We start from the raw sequence: 26,020 nt of genomic DNA, 5'->3' as shown, positions 1-26,020 counted from the left end.
TTCTTGTAATATTCATTAAGGATTTTTTGAATTTCTGAGGAATCAGTTTTTATCTCATCTTTGTTGTTTCTAATTGATGAGATTAGAGATTTTACTCTTCTTTTCCTGGTTAGGTTAGCCAAAGGTTTATCTATTTTATTGACCTTTTCAAACAACCAACTTTTTGATTGATTGATCTGTTATATAATCCTTTTGTTTTCAATTTCATTTAATTCTTCTCTAATTTTGGTTATTTCTTTTCTTCTTCTGGGTTTGGGGTTGGAATGTTCTTCCTTTTCCAGTTGCTTGAAATGTCCCATTAAGTTGTTAACTTCCTCTCTTTCTGTTCTCTTGAGGAAGGCTTGCAGTGCTATAAATTTCCGTCTTAGGACTGCCTTTGTGGTATCCCAGAGATTCTGATAATTCGTGTCTTCACTGTTGTTTTGTTCCAAAAATTTGGCAATTTCCTTCTTGATCTCATCTCTGACCCAGCTATCATTCAGCATAAGGCTATTTAATTTCCATGTTTTTGTATGAGTATGCAGATTCCTGTTGTTACTGAGCTCAACTTTTATTCCATGGTGGTCCAAGAAGATGCAAGGAATAATTTCTATTCCTTTAAATTTACTGAGGTTAGACTTGTGACCTAAGATGTGACCGATTTTGGAGTATGTTCCGTGGGCTGATGAAAAGTATGTGTATTCAGTTTTGTTGGGATGAAATGTTCTGTAGATGTCTGCTAAATCCAAATGTTGGATGATTAGGTTTAAATCTAAAATTTCTTTGCTCAGCTTCTTGTTGGAGGATTGATCCAACACTGCCAAAGGAGTGTTGAAATCTCCGACTATTATGGAGTTGGAGGAAATCAAGTTGTTCATGTCTGTCAGAGTTTCTCTTATAAATTGAGGTGCATTCTGGTTGGGTGCATAGATATTAATAATTGAAATCTCATCATATTGAGTATTACCCTTAACAAACATGAAGTGACCATTCTTATCCTTCCTTACTATTGTTGGTTTAAAGCCTATTGTATCTACAAATAAAATTGCAACACCTGCTTTTTTCTGATTATCATTTGCTTGAAATATGGATGACCATACTTTCACCCTTAGTCTATATTTGTCTTTTAAGGTAAGATGTGACTCTTGTATACAACAAATATCTGGCTTGAGTTTTTGTATCCAGTCAGCTAACCTATGCCTCTTTAGAGGACAGTTTAAGCTGTTCACATTAATGGAGAATATTGATGAGTCTGGTAAAATTTTGGGTATCAAGTTTTTCCAAAGTCCAGTGGACATTTTTAATCCTTTTGCCACTGTGGAAATTGGAGTTTGATCAAAAGCTTCTGAGTGAGTTTACTTTTGTGGTAGAGGATTGGGCTGGTCATTATGGAGGATAGGTCTGAGAATATCCTGAAGAGCTGGTTTGGTTATGGCAAATTTCTTCAATATATGAATGTCATTAAAGTACTTAATTTCTCCATCATAAATGAAACTCAGTTTAGCTGGATACAGGATCCGGGGTTGAAAGTTATTTTGCTTTAGGAGATTAAAAGTTGATGACCACCCTCTTCCGGCTTGAAAAGTTTCAGCAGAGAGATCAGCAGGCATTCTAATATTCTTCCCTTTGTAGGTAATGAATTTCTTACATCTGGCTGCTTTCAGAATTTTCTCCTTCATATTCACTTTAGTGAAGTTAATTATGATATGCCTGGGGGATGTCTAATTTGGATTGAGTCGTGTTGGGGTTCTGAAACTGTCTGCTATCTGAATTTCAGAATCTCTTGGCATGTCTGGAAAATTCTCTTTCATAATTTCATGGAGAAGGGCCTCTGTGCCTTGTGAGGCCACTTCATCACTTTCAGGGATTCCAATAAAGCAGATATTAGCTTTCTTCGAATTATCCCAGAGCTCTCTGAGAGAATAATCCGTTTTTGCTCTCCATTTCTCTTCCTCTTTGAGAGTTTGGGAGCATTCAAAGGCTTTGTCTTCAATGTCAGAAATCCTTTCTTCTCCTTGCTCAACTCTGTTACTGAGGGATTCTACTGTATTTTTCAGATCTTTGAGGGCTACAAATTCTTGCTTCCATGTGTCAAAATCTTTGGTGTTTTTGTCTTTAAATTTGTTAAATTCTTGAGACAACTTTTGAATTTCTCCTCGAATTTCTAATTCCAACTTTTGAATTGCTACTCAAATTTCTAATTCCAAATTTTCCTCCATTGTATTAATCTTGTTTGCAATCCAAATTCTGAATTCGATTTCTGACATCTCGGCCAGCTGTTTATTAATGGGATCTTCAGTTACATCTGCCATATCTTTCCTTGGGGGCGGGGGGTTGATCTATTCTGGTTATTCATGTTACCAGAGTTTTTCCACTGATTCTGCCCCATGATTGTTTTACACTGTTTGACTTTTCCCCTGGAGCTTTGCCAAGAACCTGTACAGTGCTATGGCCTGAGAAACTGAAGACCTGTGTGGTGTGGTGGGGCTAAGTGGTTCTATCTTGTTTTCAGCTGGTCTCTGTTCGACTCTCGTGAAACAGTCAGTCTGGGTTGAAGTCTCAGCTGTGGAGAAATACCAGCAATTAAGTTATCCTGCCCCCCATAGGCAACAATTGGAAAAGGAAAATCAAACCTTCCTACAACCACACACCCAGGGCACCACCTGAATAGTCCTTGGGCGATTGGTCAAAGGATCCAAATCAATTGTCTCAGTCAGCACCTGTCTCAGCTGGGAGAGTCTAAAAGGTCTCTGGCAACTGGATCGCAGGGGTCTGGTGACTACTCTGATATGGCTTGCTCCAGTGCTCCGTGGAGTCAGGAGGACCCACCCAGCAAATAGATTAGTCTGGGAAGGTTGATGCCTCCTTCCCCACCTTGCACCTCTGTCATACCCAGTCACTGATAGTCCCACAGGGCTTTGACCCAGTTGCTTGTAGTGAACAGATACTCCAGGGGTTTGTACCTGCCTGAATCACAAGGAAATCTATTTCTGCTCAGCAAAGCCACTGTGTTCTGCCTCTATCTAGCAGGGGTATGTGAGGCCTGACAACCTTGGGTGCTTGATGGAGGCTGGGGAGTGTTTACTCAGTTCCAGCCCCACCCCTGGTTGCTGTTACTGACAGAACAGAACAATTTTGCAGGAATTTGTTTCTGTCCCTGCTAAATTCCCATGCAGAAGAGAAGCTGTTCTGAGTTCCCTGAGCCTGTGCCTCAGGCCCTGTCTTTTCTCCTGTAGGTTTGTATTCGGTTACCTGTCAGTTCTAGCCTCCTGTCTTCCTTTGGCTATAGGCTGATGATCCCCTTTGAGCTGGTGTTTCTTAGGCTCAGTAAAGTGGTCCTCTGGGTCAGCTCCGCCCTGAGACGTTCCAGGCTCTGCACGTGCGTTTCTAGTCCCCGTGCTCCACCCAAGCCTGTACTGCCTCAGGCAAACCCTTTACTCATGGGGCCTGTGTTTCCATCCCAGATCTGTTCCGTGGTGGTTGCCACCTGAGTAGATGCCCGGTCTCCTCTGGTTGCCCAGGGAGACAGGGGATGTGGCTTCAGAATATCCAGGAGTGAGCCCTATTGTTGCTAAAAGATGGCTGCTGCTCTGCGCCTCTGGGCACCGCCACTCCGGTGTGGTTCCCTCTCCGCGGACCGTCCTCTCTTCACTCCCATGCCCTGGAGTCAGCATTGAGCAGCTGCAGTTTTGGCACTGTCCACACCCCTTGAGAAATCACCCAAGAATCTGGACTCTTAGGGGACAGGCCTCCAGACCTCAGAGGGAGAGTGGAGGGGAGTGCTGGTATCTCAGAATTGCAGGTAGAGAATATATACAGTTTTATACAATTTTAAGCCTGGCAGGAGAACGCTGTGGCACCCTAGTAGGGGAGATAAGTCCAGTTTTTAGAGGCTCTCTCCTGTGGAGTGTAGTAGGAGGACCTTTGAACTCTGCTCGTTTGTTTGTGGGGCACTCCAAGCTGTTCTCATGGGGGAGGGGACTGCCGTCCACTTGGTGATGGATTTTGTACCTTTTGTTTGTATCCTTGGGGTCGCAGCTCGCCTCAGCAGAGTTGATGTGCGTTCTTCAACCTTCTCTCTTGGTGCAGCTCTAATCCACCAGGTTACTTGCTAAATTTCTGTCCTTTAACTCTCCTTCTGGATGGGAGCCTCTGTGGAAAGCTGGCTTCAGTCAGCCATCTTGTCTCTGCCCAATAGATAGCGTTTTCAAACCCAAATCAGGCCCATCTCCTGCTTTGAAACACAGCTGATAATAGACTTCCAACACCTCCAGCTAGTGGCTCTCTCTGCCTTCCCAGGTCTAGCCCTCCCCATTGACAAAGATTCTTTGCTTGACCAAACTTAAGTCAGGCTCCTGAATCTTCTTTCTTGGCTAATCTATGCATGTCCATGTAAAATCCAGTTTCAGCAAAGAGCCCTGTCAGGCCAGTTAAGCCAGAACCTCCCATCCTTATCTGAGCACCTCAATATCTGATTGGGTTCTTCATCCTTCACCACCCCCTAGCTGAGGCCTGATCAGTAAGAACCCTGTTAGGTTGGTTTAACCATTATCTTGCTTATTCTTGAATTTTTTTTTCTTAGTACTATTTTCACCTCCACTTGTCAACCCTGGACCTCGGCTATAAATTCATTCTCACTTGTCCATGCTGCATTTAGAGTTGAGCCCAATCTCTTTCCCTAACTGCAAAACCCCATCGCAGGGTCCCTACACAAATCACGAAGTTCCTGGATAAAGACTGCCTAGCTGTACTTTAACCAGTATCAGTGAATAATATTTTTTTCTTTCCTACCACCATCTCTTAACTTCATTTGCCCACTTTCCTTCTCTGTTCTGGATACCCTGTCCCTGTTGGTTTCTTATCAGTTCCTCAAATGCTCCAAACTCCAGTGACTTATATCCCTGGCCAAGCTCAGAGCTGAATCTTGAGTGCCAACAGGTATCTGGCTCAGCCACTCCCCTGCAAGCGCAGGAGTGGAAAAGAGGACTGATGGCAGCAATAATTCATGTCAGGGAGGCTGTCCCTGGTGCCTGAAAAACCTGCACTTGGTTCACAGGAAGTTGGGGTGTGATAGATCACACACTTCACAGGGCACATTTATTTGGCTCATTAAAAGAGTTAACTAGATTTTCAGGGAAGAGAGGAGCCAGGAGACCAGGGCTACCTCTGGGGAGGGAGTGTGGTGGACTAAGAAGAGATTCCCACCCCCCATTTGTACCACAGAGAGGCAGAAAATTCTTTTAAAGTCCCCCAGACATAGTTGTGCACCCCAGCTCTGGGTCTTACTAGCTGTGTGACCTTGAGCAAATGGTTTAATCCCTCCAAGCCTCAGTCATTACTACCACTATACAATGGTCTCAGTCTCCACCTGCCAGGCTCCTCCGCGGCTTAAATGAGATAGTGTACGTTAAAGGGTTCAGTGTGTGCCTGGCTTGTAGATGGTAAGCATAATTATCCTGAACAAAGGAATCAAAAAAGGTCAAATAATCCAGGCAAAAGTTACTGATGCATCAGAAAAATCTTGGAGGCAGTATATGGAGCCCAATCATGGGTCTGAGTCTGAAGACAGAATTGCAGACCTGGGCTTCTAGGTCCTTAGAAACTTCCCATGTAATTTTAACTCACAGTGCATTTTGGAAACTACTGATTCAGCCCAGGTCACTAAATTTAGATTAAGAAACCAAGGCCCAGAGAGGGACAGAGATGGGTCCGAAGACACACAGCATGTTTCTGACAGTTGTGTCAGCTCCAGAACCCAGGTCTCTGACTCCCAGTTGGGCGTCATTTCTGCTAGTTAATGCCAGGAAATTAATTATGTTATGTGAGATCAAAGTGTCTGACTGTGGCTGTGGTCCCCAAGGGCAGTGTGAAGAAGGGATTCCATTTTAGCTCTTCCTTTTCCAGGTTCTAGATGTTCTCAGACACCTTTGGCTCTCTTTTTAACCTTTCATGTACACAGAACTCCTAGAAGTTCTTTGGAAACCTTCACTCTTATTTACTGTTACAGATTAACAAGCCTACCCTTTTCTCTCTTATTGGAGGCTTGAGCCACCCTTTCCACTCCAGTATGCAATTGCTGAATGATCAGCACACTTCTGGGGGTTGCGGGGAGGGGTGGATGTAGCCCAGAACAGAAAACATTAATGAGTATTTACTGAATCAATGAATGAACATGGTGAATCAGTGAATGAATGAAAGACCATGGGGAATATAAGTTCATAGAAGGTTGGCGCTGTGGGTGTTGGTTCCAGTGTCGACAGCAGGGTCTACACAGTAGATGTTCATTAAATATTTGCTGTGTGGGGTTAAACCGGTGAATCAGCCCCTGAATTTCCCATGGCCTAGTGGGAAAGGCAGATGCATAAACAGATACTAAAAATAGAGAGGCCTGTAACTATAGCAGGGGTGCAGCTGGGTGGATGGTGATGGGAGGAGGGGGAAAGGCGGGAGGCATTGGGTTAGGATCCCAGAAGGGGCACTCCTGCTGGGTACCGGGAGCTTGAACACTGAGAAAGAGGGAGGCAGTGAAGGCCAATATGGACTGCACACTGACATTTTATAAGATGCAGAAGTCTATATACCATAAAATAATGGGTCTATACTCTTCAAAAATGTCAATGTCAGGAAAAGCAAAGCCCAAGGAACTGTCCCATGGTGGAGTCTCTCAGATCTTCAGTTTCCTACAAAAAAAATCAGATGAAGTTTGCACAGTACTAGCCCCACAAAATTATTTGTGACAATCTAATACAATAATGGGTATCCTCTGCCATGTGCTATGCACAAGAAATGACTACTTATTTTTATTACTGCTTAGAATAAAACTACCCCAGGACCTGAAAGAACTAATTTTTTTTTTCTTTTTTGGCCAAACCTCATTAACTGATTGTCCAAGTTTATGCTTTATGGGAATAGTGTGCATGTTATTTATGGATATACACACACTCAGCTGCATCTATATAATTCTTAACAATTCTGCTCAGGATGTATTTTCCCACATTCGCAAGGGAACGAAATGCCAACATATTGTTGTGATAATTAAAGTTGGTAACATCACTCTCAGCAGGCTCTGTTGGAGCTCTCCTCTGCCTCTGCGAAGTCTGGGATGGTTACTGGAGGTTCTCTTAAAGTGATATATTCACTTGGCCCATTAACGAGCATCCAGTAGCTTTTTATTTTGCTTTCTAGAAATGAGAGTAGGCAAGACCAACTTGCTTTGTTTAGCTGCCAACTAGGTATATAGTGGCCCTGGGAATTCATGGCTCCCAGCCCTGGTCCTGTGGAGAAGTCGCCAGATCAACATGGCAGTGGGGAGGAGGAGAAAAGTCCATGCACTTGTGAGTTATAACTGAGTTTGAAGAATGGTTAGATACTCAGTTCTTTGAGGACAAGGGTAAGTTATATTTCTTTCTGTGTCTGTAACACCTATGAAGTGCTTGGTACACAGTAGAATGACTTGAATAAAGACAAAGTAGGTCTTGAATGAACAAATGAATGAAACCTAACTCCACCACTGTTTAGCCACCTGAGTTTCAGTTTCCCTATCTATAATTGGATGGCTGTAATAGTCACTTTTGAAGGTTCTGCTAATAATTAAGAGTGATTCTATAAATGAAGCCAGAACAGGGATTCTGGTACATTTTAGGAGTTGTTTTCCTTCTTGGCCTTTCCAGGGGTCTTCTTTCTTTGGAAACAGTGAAGAGACAGATGCTGCTCTCTGGAAGCCCTTTGCTAAAAGGCTGCCCCTGACATCAATGCATTCCCTGCAAGGAGGCTCCCGGAGCACAGGCCACATCCACGTGGTTTCTCCTCCAGGGTTCTGTGGCTGAGCCGAGAAAATTCTTGGTCATAAAACACCAGCCAGTGAGTGATGGATTTACTCACCTGGACCCCTGCCTTCTGCTTGGAGCCTCCATTTTATTAAACTGGATAATAAAACACCTTAAATTAGGAAGCGAGCATAGATGTGGCTGCTGCAAAGTCAATTCTCCTCTTTGAATTCTCATAGTACATTTTATATGTGGGAGTCATAAAACCGTGAAATCCATATCAGCTTGTTATTAGACACCAACACCCTCTTCCTATATGAAGACTCTTGGGAAAGGTCATTCATTCATTTATTCAGAGTGTGACTATTTTGAGTACCTAATTTGTTTTTCTTTTCTTTTTTTTAAATTAAATCATAGCTGTGTACATTGATATGATCATGGGGCATCATTCACTAGCTTTACAGACCGTTTACCAAGTTTCACATATACCCTTGTAAGATGCACCGCTGGTGTAATCCCACCAATCCCCTTCCCTCTACCCACCTTCCCTTTCCCTCCCCTCCCTTTCCCCCTTCCCCCATTCTTAGGTTGTAACTGGGTTATAGCTTTCATGTGAAAACCCTAAATTAGTTTCATAGTAGGGCTGAGTACATTGGGTACTTTTTCTTCCATTCTTGAGATACTTTACTAAGAAGAATATGTTCCAGCTCCATCCATGTAAACATGAAAGAGGTAAAGTCTCCATCTTTCTTTAAGGCTGCATAATATTCCATGGTGTACATGTACCACAATTTATTAATCCATTCGTGGATTGATGGGCACTTGGGCTTCTTCCATGACTTAGCAATTATGAATTGAGCTGCAATAACCATTCTGGTACAAATATCTTTGTTATGATGTGCTTTTTGGTCTTCTGGGTATATGCCCAGTAGAGGGATTACAGGATTGAATGGCAGATCTATTTTTAGATCTCTAAGTGTTCTCCATATCTCTTTCCAAAAGGAAAGTATTAATTTGCATTCCCACCAGCAGTGTAAAAGTGTTCCCTTTTCGCTCTTGATGAAAAATTCCTTGTTTCTGTTTCACATGAACTCAGTGAAAAAAGTACAGTTATTCTCCTTGTGCATCTGATTTCCAGAAAGTACAAATTACATGACCAAGGTTATGCAGACAATAAAGGATAAAGCTGGAATGTGGACTCAGGCCTCTGTGACCCTGAATTCTAAAGTCTTGTCTACTTGTCACCATATACCCAGTGAGCACTTGCTGACTACCACATGTGCCATGCACAGAGCCAAATGCTGGTGACACAGACGTGGGGAGTTCCTAGTCTGTGAGGAAGACAGCCATTCATTAGTATGAATGCCAATAAGAATCATTTCCTGCATATCAGTTAAGAATGACAATGCTTCAGCATTCATTTATTCAACAAGTCTGCATTTACTGAGTTTCTATTATCTAGGAGATGTAGTGTTGAGAGGTGAGATTTGAAAGAGAAATAAAACATACCCCTTGCCTTGGAAGACCGCTGTCTAGAGGGAAGAAAGGCTTCAAGTGCATGCATCTATGGGGCAGCAATGAATGATGATTATAAACTATTTGTTGTAGGCAATCATGTATCCCATGACCAGGACCCTGCCATGTTCTAGTGTGATTCTAGGCTCTGGGCTCAAAATAACTGCCTGGGAGTACACAGTGATATTGCGTCTTTTGGAATTTTTTATAATACCAAGGGGACATATTGTTTACTTAATGATGATGGTCATATATATCATATGTTGCTATAGTTAATGAGCTCCTACTGTGTACCAACACTATTCTACGAGTTTTACAGGGTCAACTCATGACTCCTCAATACAATCCTATGACATGGGTTCATTTATCGTTTTCATTTCACAGTTGAGGAAATCGAGGCCTAGAGAGGTGAAACAACTTTCTTAAGCTTACACATTTGGATTAACAAGAGGGGACAAAGGCTTTTTTATAAAACAACATCTACAAAAGAACAAATAAGCAAAAAAACTGTTTTTAATCGCAATTGAAGAGTATGCAAATTAGCCTCAGACATTATTTTTAATTTATGCCATATATTAGGCAAATTTCTCTTCCCAAAGCCCTGGAAAAATGGGCTTGATTTCACATATTTTACATTAATTACCAAGGTGGTTGCCCCCAAATTAGCTTTACACCTCGGTACACCTGCTTTAAAGAGGGGCACAGAAAGCGGAGGGCTGATCAGAAATCCTTGGAGAATAAGAAGCCTTGGGAGTTCTGTCCCTCACCCTTTGCAAATGGATTTATAGCTTAGTGGTTCAGTTTGGTGTACAGGACTGCCACATACAGCTGCATAGTGTGCACTGCTTAATTCCAGGGGGAACCAGTCATGTATATTGCAGTATGAAGAGCTCCTCCCAGAGTTGTGCAAGGAGCTGTCCATATGCATTGTGGTCTTTCTTTTCTTCCTAAGCAGAGACAGAGACAAGGGAAGCATTTTATTTTAATTTTTCAGGTGGAAACTAAGGCTTAAGGAAACTAAGTGACTTCATCCAACACCATACAACATATAAATGGTAAAGTTGAGATCCACGTTCAGGCCTTTCTCGGTCCTAACCCTGTGCTGAAGCCACCACTCTCAGAATGCTCACTCTGAGTACATTGCTCTAAACACCACCTTCCCTGTTTCCATAATACTAAAGCTTTGGAGAAATGATTACTAAAATCATGCATAGGGCCACATGTTGGAAAAGCACATCCTGTGTTCCCACTGCATTTATTGACCTAAATGCATTATCATCATTCCAGATGAACCTTTCATGGGATGGAAGAATGACCCTAGAACTCTTATCTTGAAGAGTCTACTCACTTTCCACTCTAGCCTAATTTTCAAAGAGCATGGATCACCTTTGAATGCCTTTTATAAGAAGCCTTTTTCTCTTGCCCTCTGCCACCCCCAACCCCTACCATAATATTGTTCTAAGTCAAATTTACCCAAAGGACATGAAGATTGTACATATTTGGCAATGACTTTTGGGTTCTATGCCCAAACACTTTAGGTCATGGCTAAAGTCTGCATATCATTCATTTATTCACTCATTTATTCTGCAAAACAGCTATGAAGAGAGAGATAGTAAGAGTTAGCTCCTAACCCCAAGGATCTCATTCTCAAGCAGCAAAGGAGACAGGTCACTAGACAGTTATGATACATTATGATTCTTTTTAGCTCTCTCAGATGTGTTTATTAAGGAGGCCATGGCTTGATGTGTATGTATACACTGGCAGAACTTCCAGAGCCACATCCTGACAATGAGACAGGTTGAGGAAACAGTGCAAGTGTTCGCACTGTTTGAGGCCAGCAGTGCAAGTGTAGTGTGTGAGACGTCATCAGTGGTGACTGCTCTGCCCACGGTACGCACCTGCTGTTCCATGTGGCCCTGTTCCATGTCACATGGCATGTTTACCACATCAGCCACAGACAACTGGATTAAGCGTGTATCATACAAATAATCTATTGCCCACTGCAAAGGGTTGAACAAAACAAACCATGTTCTTTTTAGGAAGCAGAACGTGGACATATGAAGAGGCTCAGTGTTAGGAATCATGTCTGGACTGCTATGCTCCAGAGCAGTGCTGTCCAAGAGAACTTTCTGGGAAGATGGACATTGGGATTCTCTCTCTGCTGTGCAGTAAGGTAGCCACAAGCCACACGGAGCTCCTGAGCACTTGGGATGTGGCCAGTGGGACTGTGGAATTGAATTTTAATTCAGTTTAATTTTAATTAATTTAAATTTAAATAGCCACACATGGCTAATATGGCCAGTGGCTACCATATTAGATAGTGCACATACTGGGTCTGAGGTGGAGAAGCCATGATGGTGAGTGGGTAACAAAGGTGATGTGGGAGAAGCACAGTCAGTGAGAAGAACAAGTCAGAAAACAGAGGGAACCAGAACCAACAGGTGCACCCAGAGAAGCAGATGCCATGTAAGAGTGAGATGGAGAGAGTAGCCAGTCTCTAGAATGTCCTTAGTTCAGTATTTGAAATATCCTTACAGCAAATCTCCTTATTCTTGAGCTATCCTCAGTGAGTTTTTGCTCTGCATGTGTTAGTCTATGTGGGCTTCTATAACAAAATGCCACAAACTGAGTAGTTGTAAACAACAGAAAGTTAGTTCTCACAGTTCTGGAGACTGGGAAGTCCAAGATCAAGGCAATAACAGAGTCTGTGTCTGCTGATGGCCTGTTCCTACACATTACACTTTCTTTTGTCTGCCTCACACAGAGGAAGGTGAAAGATGTCTCTTTCAGGCTGTTTTATGAAGGCACTAATCCTATCCATGAGGACTCCACCCTCCCCATTAATTAATGCTCTAATTACCTCCCCAAGCCTACGTCTATTAATACCGTCACCTGGGGTGGGAGGATAGGATTTCAACACATGAATTTTGGTCAGGAGGAGGATACAAACATTCAGACCATAGCACTATACAACTAAAAAAAAGAAAATCAGTTAGAATTTACTGTTTCCTCTCTTGGTTGCAGCAGTGATAAGAGTCTGGAAATCAGCTCAGAGTAACAACCACCACAGTCACCCACAAAAACAGCTCATCATCATCATCGTCATCATCTCTACCATTCACCCCCATCATCTCAGAGTAAAGTGACTTGTCCAAGATCACACAATTAGGTCACAACTAAAATCTCCTGGCCTCCAGAGTCAGTGGTCCCCAAATATTGGGTCATGGACTGGTTACTTGTCCATGGGCTGTTAGCAACTGGGCTTCATAGCAGGAGGTGAGCAGCAGGTGAGTGATCAGAGCTTCATCTGTATTTAAAGATGATCCCCATTGCTCATGTCACCACCTGAGCCCCACTTACTGTTGAACACCCCCAACTCCCACCCCCACCTGGGTCTGCAGAAAAATCGTTGTCCATGAACCTGGTCCCTAGTGACAAAAAGGTTGGGGATTGCTGCTCTTTATGTGTATTATGTTATACTGCTTTGACCTTTGCTTTTTGTCCTGAGCCAATGCTCCATTTTGGCATTCTGAATTCACTTATTTATGGTGCTAAACTTTGGCACATGTCCACCCCTAAACTTGGAATGGGTGAGACCAGACAAGGAAACTGTCACCTAGAGGCTCATACCTACCTCTCTCCCCTCTAAGACTCATTTCAAGCTCCAGGCCTCAAATATTAGACTCTATCCACCTTCCCAATAATCCCTGGTGTCCAGTTACTTGCTCTAGGCTGGCATTGTTTATATCATAAGCTCTATTCAACCCTTCTCCGGCTTTCCACACACAGGTCTCCACTGTGTTTCTGAATCAGTCACTATCCATGACCCATGGTGAGTGTAAGGAAGCATATACCTGGCCTGGACCCTGGGCATCCCTCAGCCTCCTTGGTTAACTCTTACTTGTTTGACTTGAGTCATCTGCTTGGATGGCACTATTCCCAGGTACAAGCTGGTCTCCTGGTGCCTCAAAGATCCAGATGCCAAGTCAGCAGGAGGGGGAGATACAGCTTGATTTCAGCTTCTACTGAAACGTCTTTTATTCAGTCACTCTGCCGGGGACACATAATGTACGTATCTGACATAAGTAACAGATGCCATTGGTTTATTAGACAGAGGCCCGTAAGATGTCCATTGCCATGTCTTCTTAAATCTCAGGATATGTATCTAAGGAGAGCAGAGATTCCATTTTTCTTAAAAGAAGGAGGAAGTCTCTTTAGAATGGGAATCAGAAGATGGGAGTGAAGGGGTTGGAGTCCTGGCATGGCAACTCACCAACAGGGAGACTTTGAGAAAGTCCTTTCTAGTCTTTGGGGCTCTTTAATATAATGAAAACATCAGGAAGAGGATTGAGATAGTCGGGGAGCCTAAAGAACTGCTATGATCTCATTAATAATATGGACACCATGAAGTTCTAATCTAACTATGCCAGCCTCTCCCCCAACATCACATTTTTCCTGAGAAGCGGGGAGAGCACAGACCATCAACCCTGCATGAGGTCTGATGCCATCTCAAGGTGACAAAGTGGCTTGCCCACTTGGATACACATTCAACAAGAAGCAGAAGATTTAAACTCAGCTTGTTTTGACTATAAAGCCTGGGTTTTTATATTCACTTTGCTATACTTTCTCAGTTTTCAGTTTTCAGTTGGGCATTTGCTGTTTTTGTAGATGTCTGGGATCTAAGTAAAGGCAGAGCCTTTAACAACCAGCAGTGGGTCCAGAAGATTTCTACTTTGAAATGAGTTTAGAAATAGGCTGAATAATTTATATCCAATATTTCCTTTGGGAAGAAAGATGGCTACACCAAGGACCCATTGAATGGTTCTGTGTTTGTACAGAGGTGTTTTTGTTTTTTTTTTATCCCCTTACGTGTGTTTTTCTCCTTCTTCATCTTTTAATTTTTCTTTCTCCTCCTTTTCTGTAGAGTTACTTAGTGATTTCACATCTATTATCTCATTGATTTTTTTTCTCACAACAATCCTGGGAGATGGGACACTATTATTATTCCCATTTTTCAGATAAAGAACCTACAACCACATGGACGTATGAGAGAAAGTTGGGAATTAAATTCAGACCTCACGACTCTAACTCTGCCTCCCCACAACTAAGATTAAGATGAGAGGTAATTTTACAAATAGGCTGAGCACTTATAGTGGGTTTAATACAGGCTAAGGGAGACGTGGATTAGTAAGGTTCAGTTGAGGCTTTCTAAGAGTTCATCGTTTAGGGGGAGGGAGGCATGAAGACTGACAACTCATGTGTTATCAGCATGTGGGTTACCTGTCATAGAGGAAGAAAGTGTGATAAGGGGCCCAGAGGATCATTCCTGACTGGCATAGAGAGGAGAGATTGCTTGACACCAGGAGCTCAAGACGAGCCTGGGCAATATAAAAAATATAAAAAAGAAAAACTTAACCAGGAGTGGAGGTATGTGCCTATAATCTCAGCTATCTAGGAAGCTAAGACAGGGGGATCCCTTGAGCCCAAGAGCTTGAGGCTGCAATGAGCTGTGATTGTGATGCTGCACTGCACCCTGGGTGACAGAATGGGACTTGCTAATAAGAACTGTATGGCAATAATGGCAAATTCTTATTGGGTGTTTGCAATGAGCGAGGCATATGCACACACACCCTCTTTGACTAGTCTCAACAATCCTGCAAGGTAGATATGACCTCTCATTTTACATATCAGACCAAAACAAACTTAAAGGACAAGCTCAAGATCATGCTGGTAAAGTTAGACAGTGGGGAATTTAATGTAGTCCTTTCTCTATAACCAGCTATGCATTCTTCTAGGATGACAGCCCTGGCTGTAGGAATAGCATGAGTTAAGAAAAGAATGAGAGGCTGGACACCGGACACAGTGGCTCACGCCTGTCATCCCAGCACTCTGGGAGGCCAAGGTAGGTGGATTATTTGAGCTCAGGGATTCAGAGACCAGCCTGAGCAAGAGTGTGATCCCATCTTTAAAACTAGCCAGGCATTGTGGTGGGCATGGTAGTCCCAGCTATTGGGGAGGCTAAGGCAAGAGGATCACTTGAGCCCAAGAGTTTGAGGTTGCTGTGAGCTATGATGCCATGCCACTCTAGTGAGGGTGACAAAGCGAGACTCTGTCTCTAAAAAGAAATATATAGCAACAATGAAGCTTTGCGCAGAAGCCGTCAGAGGAGGTACAGAAGAAACTGGGATAAACCTCTTCCTTTCTTGGCAAACTGACTTGGGACACCTGGCATTTGTCACTGTATAAGAAAACATCTCCCCTTCTGGAGTCCAGAAAAACACCTTGATTTCCAGGCTTGCCATGTGTTATGTGGTACCCATATTCTTGTACCCTAGCATTTAGAACAAGCGTGGGCTTAGGAATCAAACCGTCTTGGGCTTGAATCCTGAATGCATCACTCACTGTCTGTGAGACCTAAACCCGCATCTTTCTAAGACTCAACTTTCCCCACCTGTAAAGTCTAGTTCTTATTAACACCTGATAGGACTGGATGAGGATCAAATGAGTGAATACAAGGTAAGGGCTGGCACAGAGCAGGTCCACAATACATGGCAAAGAGCAGTATTATGTTTTATCATTCTTTCCCTAACAAGCCCAGGAAGAAACACATGGAGGTGTAGGTCTTCAGCCGTCTACACCAGCACATACCCTCCACCCCCATTCCGGCTTGATTTCCTGCTATGTACAAAGCATCGCGACTCCCTTGTCCCATCCCAGCCCTGTGAGGAAAGCTCCATGAATGCAGTAGAGATGACCGTAATCCATTTTACAGATGGAAAAACTGAGGCTCATGGCTAGAAAATGGTTGAGTTTAAGTCTGGAATTTAGAGGCTGTCAGAAGCCAGTTTTTTACAATGTGAGTTATCTAATAACGGTTGGATGACCTGGGAACATGAGACATTACAAACAGGCAGACTGTCACTGCTCACCAGTGGAGCAGCCAGACTGCTCACTTCCTTCCTTGGTACTTTCTCCTTTCCTTGGCTGGGAAGAAGAATCATGATGTTCATCGTTTTGGGAGCTATCAAGGACTTGGGGGTAATTCTAGCTGATGTTGGGTCTCTGCTTTGTCTCTGGAGTTTGGTGAGCCAGGTGTTGTACTCACCCAGACTGCCTGCCTGCACGAGGATGGTGAAGGCATCTTCCCCACACATTTCATTCAGAAATAAAATAGGACCCGGCTTGGAAGGCACCACATTCACCAGTCAAGCTCGCAAGCACAGCAGCCAGACCACCTGGGTTCAAATCTGACCTCTGCATAACAGCATTTCTAAGCCTTGGTTTCCTCAATCTATGAAATGGAGGGAAATCGTGAAGAAATCACCCATGGAAGTGACTGACTACATTATAGCTCCTTGGCTTATAAAGGATTATGAATTAATTACCTACAAATAAAATTGTGACCTCTTTCACTTCATGACTCACGTCAGTTTGACCAGCTTTTCTCGACTGCTTAGTAGACACAGGGACTTCATTAAAAACTCGCTTGACATGTATCTGGTGAGTATTTATCAGCCCTTCCCCTGTATGAGCAGAATCTGCACAGAGGCTTGGGGGACGCAGGATGTAAGAGGCAGAAGTGTAACTCGATGTCAAGCTGCTCCAGTGCAGGCCTGGGTTTCCTGGCTCTATGCTGCTGCCCCTGCAGCTTAGCCTCTCTGTGCCTGTTTCCCCAATCCATGTAATGGAGACAATAACTGCAACTCTCTTGTGGGGCTTTTGTGAGAATTCTCTGCACAGATCTATGCAAACCACTTATTGGAAGACTTGCCACAAAATCAACACTCAATAAAAGTTGTGTTCATTGCTTAGACATAAGCACCATCTAGTAAATTATGTCACTCAGATCCTGGGACCTCCTGCCAACTCACCATCTTCTAACCTTCCTCTGGAAGCAGTCCTATTCCCTTCTCTCCTTCCTATAGTCACAGCCACCAAAGGCTGCTTCTAAGGAGCTACAGTAACCAGACTCTTATGCAAATATGCAAATCCAGTAAAGCATATTTGTGTGCTGTTGTCTGAGCTTAGCTGCTGGGCCTCCCTAGCCTTCTGAGAAGGGGTGATTCCTTCAGTGTCATCACAACCTCTAGTGGACAATAGCGAGCACCACGGCTCACAGGCCTTTGTGGCAGCTCTCCACGGAGCCAGTGAAGTTCAGGAGAGAGCAAGGACAGGCAGGTCTGATAATCCTTGCTGAGTGTGAGCTTGTGCACCTGCCTACTTCCTCCTCCCACTTGCTTCTCTGTTTCCTCTCTCCAATTCCGCGGGGGTGTGGTGTGTGTTGAGAGTGAAGCCTTCTCCAGGATTTTCCCGACCTTACTGTATTACAGAAGTCTCTTCTTTGGCTGCTGGCACCTGTCACTTCCCTTCAGGGCCAGCTCAAATGCCATCTGCTGCAGGAAGCCTTCACTGACCACCCCAGTGAGAATTAGACACATCCATCTGTGGGGTCCCCTAGCTCTCTGATATCCCCCTACCAAAGTGTTTACCACAAGGCATGAGGCACAGAAGCTTGTAGTTTACCTGCAGATCACTCTCACTAGGCTGCCATTGCTGGAGCAAGGACCTCATTGTATCATAGGACTCTGTGTTTCCAGCACCCAACACGGAATCTGCCACATGCATAGTGTTATGGATTGAATATCTGTGTCCCCCCTAACTTCATATATTGAAGGCCTAATCACTAGGGTAATGGCATTTGGATGTGGGGCCTTTGGGAAGAAATTATGTTTAGATAAAATCATGAAGGTACAGCACCCCCATCATGGGATTGGTGCCTATGGAGGAGACCACAGCTCTCTGTCTCCCTTGGCTACATGAGGATTCAGCTAGAAAGTGGCCATCTGCAAACCAGAAAGTGATCCCTTACCAGATACTGAATCTGCTAGCATCTTGATCTTGGACTTTCAAGTCTCCAAAGGCATGAGAAATAAATTTCTGTTGTTTAAGCCATCCCAATCTAAGGTATTTTTGTTATGTCCTAGCCTGAACTGCCAGGACTCACAAGAAGTGCTCAGCAATGTAAATATATGAATGAATGAGCAAATGTCTTTTTTTTTTTAACAGAAGACTTCTTATGTCTTTTCTCCAACTACTAACTTGTTCTACGTCTCCTGCATCTCCAGTACTATGAACTCTGATTCCTGATGGTAATATTGAGGCTCAAAGAGATACAGCATGAGAGTTTGGAAAAGAAGAGTGTCTACATCAGGGAATGTCAAATTCTTCCCAGCCAAAGGCAGTGTACAGGTAACTGCTTCTACTCACTACCCATCTTCCACCCCTTCTATGGGAGCCAAAATTATCCCAATGTTTATGCCAACATCTTCACACCAGCCTCAGAGATTTGTTTCCTTGATACCTACTAATAGGAGCAGTTTTCTCTTTGGAAAACAGGAAGGAAAAGGGAGTAATTGTTATTTGAGCACCTACTATAGGCCAGGTACTTTTACATGCGTTATGTAATCCTTGCAAACATCCTTCCAGGATGGTACCACCAGCCCCCTCCCACAGCCCCCATCCCTTAGATGGTGAAATAGAGGCTCAGAGCAAGACATTCTTGTTGCAGGTGACACATTCATAAACAACAGAGCTGGGCTCTGGACCCAGGTATGTTGGGTCCCACTCTAATTCCCAAGCTGCACTTCTTTTCCCAGACCTTATAAATCTATGCCCAGTAAGACTCCCCAGAGCATTTTTGTTACAGCCTCTTAAATGTTTTGCGATTTGGATCCATGAAGGAAACCACTAACTGCTATTAAAAAAAGGCAGTTGGATTCTATTCAATGATTTCTTCTTTGGAGCTTTCTCCTGGCTCTTTTTATCTTTTCTTCCTCTTATTCACTGCATATGTCAAGAGTTACCTGTGATTTCTCTCTAAGAAACAGGAATCCAGTCTACCAAGGAGAAAGGAGAGTAGCGATGATGGCAAGGCCCCCTCCAAGCTGAACACACACTTAGTTATGCAGGTCAGAATCCACCCCTCTTCTGCCCTTTGTCGCCAACTATATCTTTGAGCGCCCCTAGTGGAGGTCTGCACCATGGGCGTGTTGTAGAAATTGTCTCTGGGTACAACAGAAGGGCCAGTAAACTGAGTCCATTTGAACAGCTTGGAGGAAGGGACTTGTGAGCAAAAATCAGAAAACAAGCCACCCTGATCAGAACAGTTTTTTTTTTTGTTTGTTTGGGTTTTTTTTGCCTTGGAAAAGAATAAATATGAATGTAGCACTATTTTCTTAATGCCCAACTGAGCCATGTGACTGCAAGAAGAATCCTCCAAGCTTAGATAAGGTGGTCCCTAGCAGGGGCAGCTAAAACTCCACAGAAAAGAGTGCCAAATCCATAATGAAAATAGTCTGTAAGTGAATCTAACAGCAGCGCACATTAGAGACTGGGGAAGCTGCAAATTTGAGTCTTATTGAGCATTATTGAATTTGCTTTATTAATTCAAGAGAAAAAGAAAAGAAATTACACTCAGGCTCTGCAATCATAGCACGTAGTTACAATTATTCCCCATGTGCATATCTTAGACAATAAGGAGCCTCTTCAAAAAACAAGTTATGCTCTATACTTATTCATGCCTTACAGCAAAATGGCTCAGAGAATCATGTGACCGGCATAAGAATGTAGCAACAAGTCCCTTTCAAGTATTTACAAATCCCCTCACTCCACCAGCGAACAGAAGGGACTAATTGGCGATTCTGAATTAGGTGAATGGTTCTCCATCTGACATTAGTGGATGTTGGGCTCCATGTTAAAAATGAAATTTATGGTGGAAGGTCATTTGTTTCCAAATGCACCATTGGACTTGGCAATGCTCATTGGTTACCCTTTCTCCCACCTTATGGCTCAGTCTTGGAGTCAGAACCACATGGTTATTAATGAGCCTTCTAAAGTAGTACATCAGTTGACTTTAATTTGGTAGTGGCCTGAAGTTAATTAAAAATATATGCTGGCTATCCATAGTGTTGAGCAGGTGGAAAAATAATATGAAGTGTCTTAAAAATTAAAACACACACATACTTCCCCCACCATGATGTGTTCAGAGCCAGGGAAGGAAACAAGGCAAAGAATCCTTGTTTTGGACAACAATTTAATATTGCCCTTAAAAGATTTTTTTCCTGGGCGGTGCCTGTGGCTCAAGGAGTAGGGCGCTGGTCCCATATGCCAGAGGTGGCGAGTTCAAACCCAGCCCCGGCCAAAAACCAAAAAAAAAAAGATTTTTTTCCTGGAGAGTGTTGTATTAGTGAGTGTAGTCCTCAGAGGTAGTACTGTTTTAGAAAAGCCAGTAAGCTCTGGGTAGCTTTGGGTTCCTTTTTGCAGGTTAGTCAGAACACAGATTCAAAGGGATGTGTCGAGGGGGAGATTTGGACTCAATTCAAGGCCACCAAGTCATCGTCGGAAAGAGACAGCTAATTAAGAACGGCTGCGCTAAGGTGGAAACGATTTATTTAAACTAAATCTCTTCTCCCATCTTCCCAGAGAAACTGCTCAAATCTGGTGTAAATTGTGAATATTACGGCCTCATAAAGGGGGGATTCTTCAATGATATGCCTTGTTAAACAAAAGGTGATGAAATTATTTCCTTGGCTCTGCACTGTGGGCTCCACATTGAAAGAGAAGGGGCTGGGGGATAAATGCCCGATTTATGCTGAGGAGGGCACTCCAGGCCATGGGGAAGAGTTGAAGGGAAAGGTACCAGAGCCGGGGCTCAAGGAGCACAGAGCTGTCCGAGGCCTTTGGTGCTGAAAGCAGGTGTGCGCACCAGGAGTCCAGAGCTCCCAGAGAAGGGAGACCCTTGCCCCCAACTCCGGGTCAAGACAGTCCAAAGGACGGAGGCGGGGCTCCGAGGGGCAGAGTGCGCGCCCTGCGGTTGTCTTCAGCCTGGGACCACCCTGCAGCTGCCTGCTTTTTCTTCTACTCGTGAGGAGCGCGTTTCTGGAAGCGAGTAGGACCTTGCTTCCAGAAAGCGAAAAGGCAAGGTTAGGTGCTCTACCAACCTTCCCCTCGACTCTTGGGTCTCCTAATTATCTGAGCAAACCTCTGCGAGCTCTTGGGACTAGCTTTGGGTGAGTTAGGTATTGCACCCCCTTGTACTCCTCTCTCTATCCTCGCCCCCCATCCCCACCCCGCCACAACTTTTCCTGGGGGACCACAGCGGGGTGGAAAGCATGGCTTCAGGTCTGAAAAAGAACTGGCATCCTTCGCTGAACTTGGAACCACCCCCCTTGCCATCCAACAAACACATGGTGGGTAAAATGAGCACCCCCGCCCCCACCCTTCCTAACAGTGATCAGAAACGCTAGGCTGTCGGGGCAGACAGCGTAGCCGCGTCCGTTCAGGTTCCTGGCTGCTACCTAACATCGCTTCTCCCTCCCCCGCCAAGTTCTGAGAGCCTGAGCCCCCTCCACCGGTCTCTCGCGAAAGCCACACCCAAGTCCTGTTTCCAGACGCTTGGTTGGGATCTATCAAAAGACCTGACCCCTGGGGCAGCTTGAACTAAAGACACAAGGGGCTCTGGGGTGGGAGGGCGCGGCACTAGGACGCCCGCACCCCTAGGCGCGCTGTTTGAGTCTAGTCCTCAGTTGCAGGGCGGGTCAGCTGCCCCCACCCCCGTCCCCTCCCCAAAAGGAAGAGAATTATCTGGCACCCAGCCCCGGGTGCCGTTCTAGAGAGAGCTCCGGGAATCTGGGGCTTGGAGGCAACCCCACGCCAAGGAGAACCTCCAGGGCTGCAAAGGGGAATCAGCCCCTCAGCCAGGGAAGATCCAAAGGGAGCCAGCAGCCGAAACAGGGAAGCGCCCGAGTCCTTCAGATCCATATTCGCCTCCACACTCCCATCAGCCCGGGCCGAGGGGACGCGGTTCCAAGCCCCGAATTTGGGCAGTCACCTCCGCTCCTCATCCCGGCGCGTAGTGCGTGAGTCGCCCGGGGTCAGCCGCGACCCCCAGCCGCCCGGCTTTCTTGGCAACTTTGCCCCTTCCCGCCCCGCCCCTCCGGGCGCTTACCTCCTGCCAGAGCAGCCGCTGGGCTTCCCAAAAGCAGAGCGAGGAACAGCGAGATCCCGCCGAGTCCCGCGGCAGACGGCCGGGCCCCGGGCATCGTGGCTGCGGGGGGCGCGGAGCCGCGGGCTGCCGGGCGGGCGGACGGCGCTGGCTGCAGGGGACGGAGGGAGGCAGCGAGCGAGGAAGACGAAGCGGGAGCGAGGGAGGGGGCCGCGGGCCGGGGCAGCCGCCGGAGCCCCCCGGGCGGACGCGCGCTCAGCCCCGCAGGGTCGCTCTGGCCGAGCTGCGCCGGGCGCGGGCGGGCGAGTGAGGAGGAGCCGGCGAGCGAGCGAGCGAGCGTGGAGCGAGCGGGAGGAGGGAGGAGGCTGGGGCCGAGTCGGTGCCGAGCGAGCGCGGGGAGGGAGGGGGCGCGCGGGCGGGCCGCGAGGGAGAGGGGCCGCGGCGGCGCCCCGGCCGCCCTCCGCCTGCTCTGGCCGCCGGCCCGTCGGCCCTGCAAAGTTTAACGCCAATTCCCCGCGCGTCCTGTGGGCCGAGCGTCTCCCCTCTCTGCTGATGCTCACGGCAGCGCTGCCTGGCCAGGCGAGGCCGGAGAGCGCCCTGACCATTTTCCAGACGGTGAGATGGAGGCCTCCAAGCCGAGCCTGTGGGCAGCCAAGAGCTTTCCATCGCTCAGCCTTCCAGAACAGTCCCAGTTCCCTGCAGGCCCCGCTGGGCCCCAGCCAGCTGTCCAGTGCCCCGTGTTTCCAAAGCGAGTCCCATAACCTAGAAAGTCTGTAACTCTGCGGGTCTGTTAAGAGCTGTGCAGCACAGTCACAGAATTGTGCATCTAACACTAGGGGTTTTCCAGACCCCTCTGAAGCCCAACCAAGACTCTGAATTAGGATTCATCTCTGTTCTAATCTGAGTGCCATCTCCCACCTTCTCTCCCTGTCAACAGGGCGCTGGAGCTGCAAGCCTTCCTGGTAGGTCAGCCCCCTGCCCTTGCGCTGCCCTCTCCCCTACCTGGGCTGAACTTCAAGGCCCACCCTCTGCTACACTCTTACCCAGGCCTGAGGCTCATGCAACTTGCCTTTTCTCCACAAACAGAGGTGGTGGGGAAACAATCAATTGGGGAGGCAACCTGATATTTGGGGACAGACATTGGCCCAGCACTAGGTGGGGACAAGCTTGTACACACTCCTGGAGACCGACTGCCTTGCACTGCAGGGCCTTGGCACATCCAGTCAGCTTTCCAGGCCACTCACCCCAATTTAGAAGCTCTCTCCCTTCCCTCCACCCTGCCTTGCCGTACTATCTACACCCTGCAGTCTCAACAGGCAGAGGGAGCAGATGGAGAGAAGGTTGCAGGCAGCAATGGGGAGGAATCATATCTCTAGCAGAGTGGTGGAGTCAGGAGTCCCCAGGAAGAATGGGAGGGGGAGGGCTGGAGGGAGAGGGAGCAGTCTGGCCCAGGGTTTCAGAACACACTCCACACCCATTCATTCAGTCGTGCAATGTTGTTTTATAGGTCACTTTCTATAGACACAGACCTGCATCAGGCTTGGGGGAACAGGGAGCCCCTAATAAAATCCTAACCATGGCTGTAAGAAGTTTGCATTCCTGACAGTAAAGCTGATTGGTTTTTATAAAGAGGGAGCCTGAGGAAGGCGGTACAGAAGGGCTGATTTCACCTTGGGGAAGATGAAGCAGGCCACCACTTTGCTGCATGAGGCTGGTGGCTCTCCAAGGACTGACCTTGCCTGCTTGTTCACTGCCCTACGATCTGGGTCTGCACAGCACTGGACATGCAGGGGGGGCTCAGTGATACTTGTTGAATGGAAGTAAAAAAGCCAAGGAAGATGTAGGAAAGGGGAACGGGGAGAACATAAGTGAGAGAAAAAATGAAGAGACAGGCCGGCTTCACACTTGGAAGCAAGGACAGTAGCGTGTGTAAGCACCTACTGTTTGCTAGGCACAGTACCACATAACAGTTTCTCATTTCAATTTCAGAACAGTCAAAACAGCATGGTGACAGATAAGTATTTGATTTCGAGAGAGGGTCACAATCCAACGAATCAGGAAGCAGTGGGATCTGGCAGATGTAAGGCCACATCTGAGTCCAGAGTCACAACCCATTTCCCCTTCACATGCTGTTTCCTGGGAATGGAGACAGCTGCCTCTGTGCAATGATTTGTGGCTATCTCCTGAGGTTCAGCCTTCCTTGTTATTAGTGGGCCACAATGACTAAACGTCCATCGTTAGGATTTATTCCTTTTCCTAAGTCCATAGGAACTTCTAGAAGATCTTTGCTTGCATGTAGGTGTCTTATGTGGAAGAAGTGAGACCATAAACCATTAACCCATTGAACACAGGGGCAGAGTTTACTCATTCCATTTGTAGGCTGAAACACAGTACAAAGAAGAGTCCGAAGAGAACAGGACACACACCTGGCAATCAGAAATCATGATGTTGGGAATGTAAAGGGATGATCTAGGAACAACATCCAACCTTTCTTCCTTTTTTTTGGTAACAAGAAATACCATAATAGGAATAGAATTCTGTAAGGAGCCATAGCAGTTTACAGATGAAAATCTTCCTCCATCACAGTTTTGATACCCATTTTATAGATGAGGAAACTGATGTTTAGAGAACCAAAGTCACTGGCTCAATATCATATACTTGGTCTAACTATTGCCCAGGCTCATGCCCCGACCACTACCACAGTGAATTTCCTGCCACCCATTGCTGCCTGGGAAAAGAATCTCAGCTTCTCTGCTGAGTAGATGATATGTGTCCACAATTCTATTCACCTTATGTTTGGCTATGTCAGCTCTTATGCAGTTAAAATTAGTACAGTGGAGACAAAGGGTTAGATCCTGGCCTCACATCTTCCTTGCATGATGGCAAGGACAAATTAACCTCTCTGACCTTTATTTTCCTCTTCTGAGGAGTAGGGATAAAAATAACACCGATAACATAAAGTGATTGACACAAGTGAATAATAATATCCTTGTGGCGTGAGGGGAGATAGTAGCACTTATTCCATAAAGTCATAGAGAGGATCCCATGAACTGATGAAATAAAGCATTTAGCACTGTTTTTGGCACATCACTGGTATAATCATCATCACCATCATCATACTGCTTAGATTATAAGGAAACCACTGTTTCAATTTCAAATATTTGGTGTTGTCCTGAGTTCTGATTCTTCCTCTATATGATAGTAAGTGGGTTAGCAGCCTATCTGGGACTTTCCCTATTTATCTATTCAACTATCCACTCATCCTCCCATCCATTTGTACATTGGCCAGTCCTGCCCCCTCTCCCCCTTTCCTTCTAATCATCTACCCATCCACCTAGATATTCATCCAATCACTCACCCACTTGTTCGTCCGTCCGTCCATCCATCCATCCATCCACACATCCATTTATCTACAAAATATTGTCTGAGTATCTACTATTTGTTGATGCTATCAAGTGCCAGACTCAGTTCTGGGGGCTGTGGATGAAGCAGACCCCATCTCTGGTTCTCTAGGGCTAAAAGTCTAATGAAATCTAGCAACCCAAGGACCAAAATCATTTCCAAGATTCATGTCCTCCACTGCAGTGTTGTTAAAAGCTTGTGCTTTGAAACATGACCTCTATTTGTCTGCTTTTTCATCTACCAACAGCTGTGTGATCTTGAACAACTAACTTAACTTCCCTGAAATGGTTTCAGTGGAAGGCTGTCATTCAAGATGAAATGATACAATCATTATAAAGCCCTTAGGAGAGTGCAC

The 26,020-nt window shown here is 45.5% G+C and overlaps 1 protein-coding gene across 7 annotated transcripts in view; it reads right to left on the bottom strand.

The window, feature by feature from the left end:
• SEZ6L (seizure related 6 homolog like) overlaps positions 1–22,594 on the bottom strand; it is a 227,920-nt gene extending 205,326 nt beyond the window's left edge. For all 7 annotated transcript variants that reach the window (XM_053589782.1, XM_053589783.1, XM_053589784.1 and 4 more), the window contains exon 1: positions 22,267–22,594. In XM_053589782.1, the coding sequence (XP_053445757.1) occupies positions 22,267–22,360 (94 nt within the window). In that variant the 5' untranslated portion in view covers positions 22,361–22,594. The remainder of the gene's footprint in view (positions 1–22,266) is intronic.
• Between the last annotated feature and the right edge of the window lie 3,426 nt (positions 22,595–26,020).

Source organism: Nycticebus coucang, chromosome 4, assembly GCF_027406575.1.
Source record: "Nycticebus coucang isolate mNycCou1 chromosome 4, mNycCou1.pri, whole genome shotgun sequence".
Taxonomy (NCBI): domain Eukaryota; kingdom Metazoa; phylum Chordata; class Mammalia; order Primates; family Lorisidae; genus Nycticebus; species Nycticebus coucang.
Note: the sequence above shows the minus strand (reverse complement) of the source record. Positions and strands in the feature narration are given on the sequence as shown.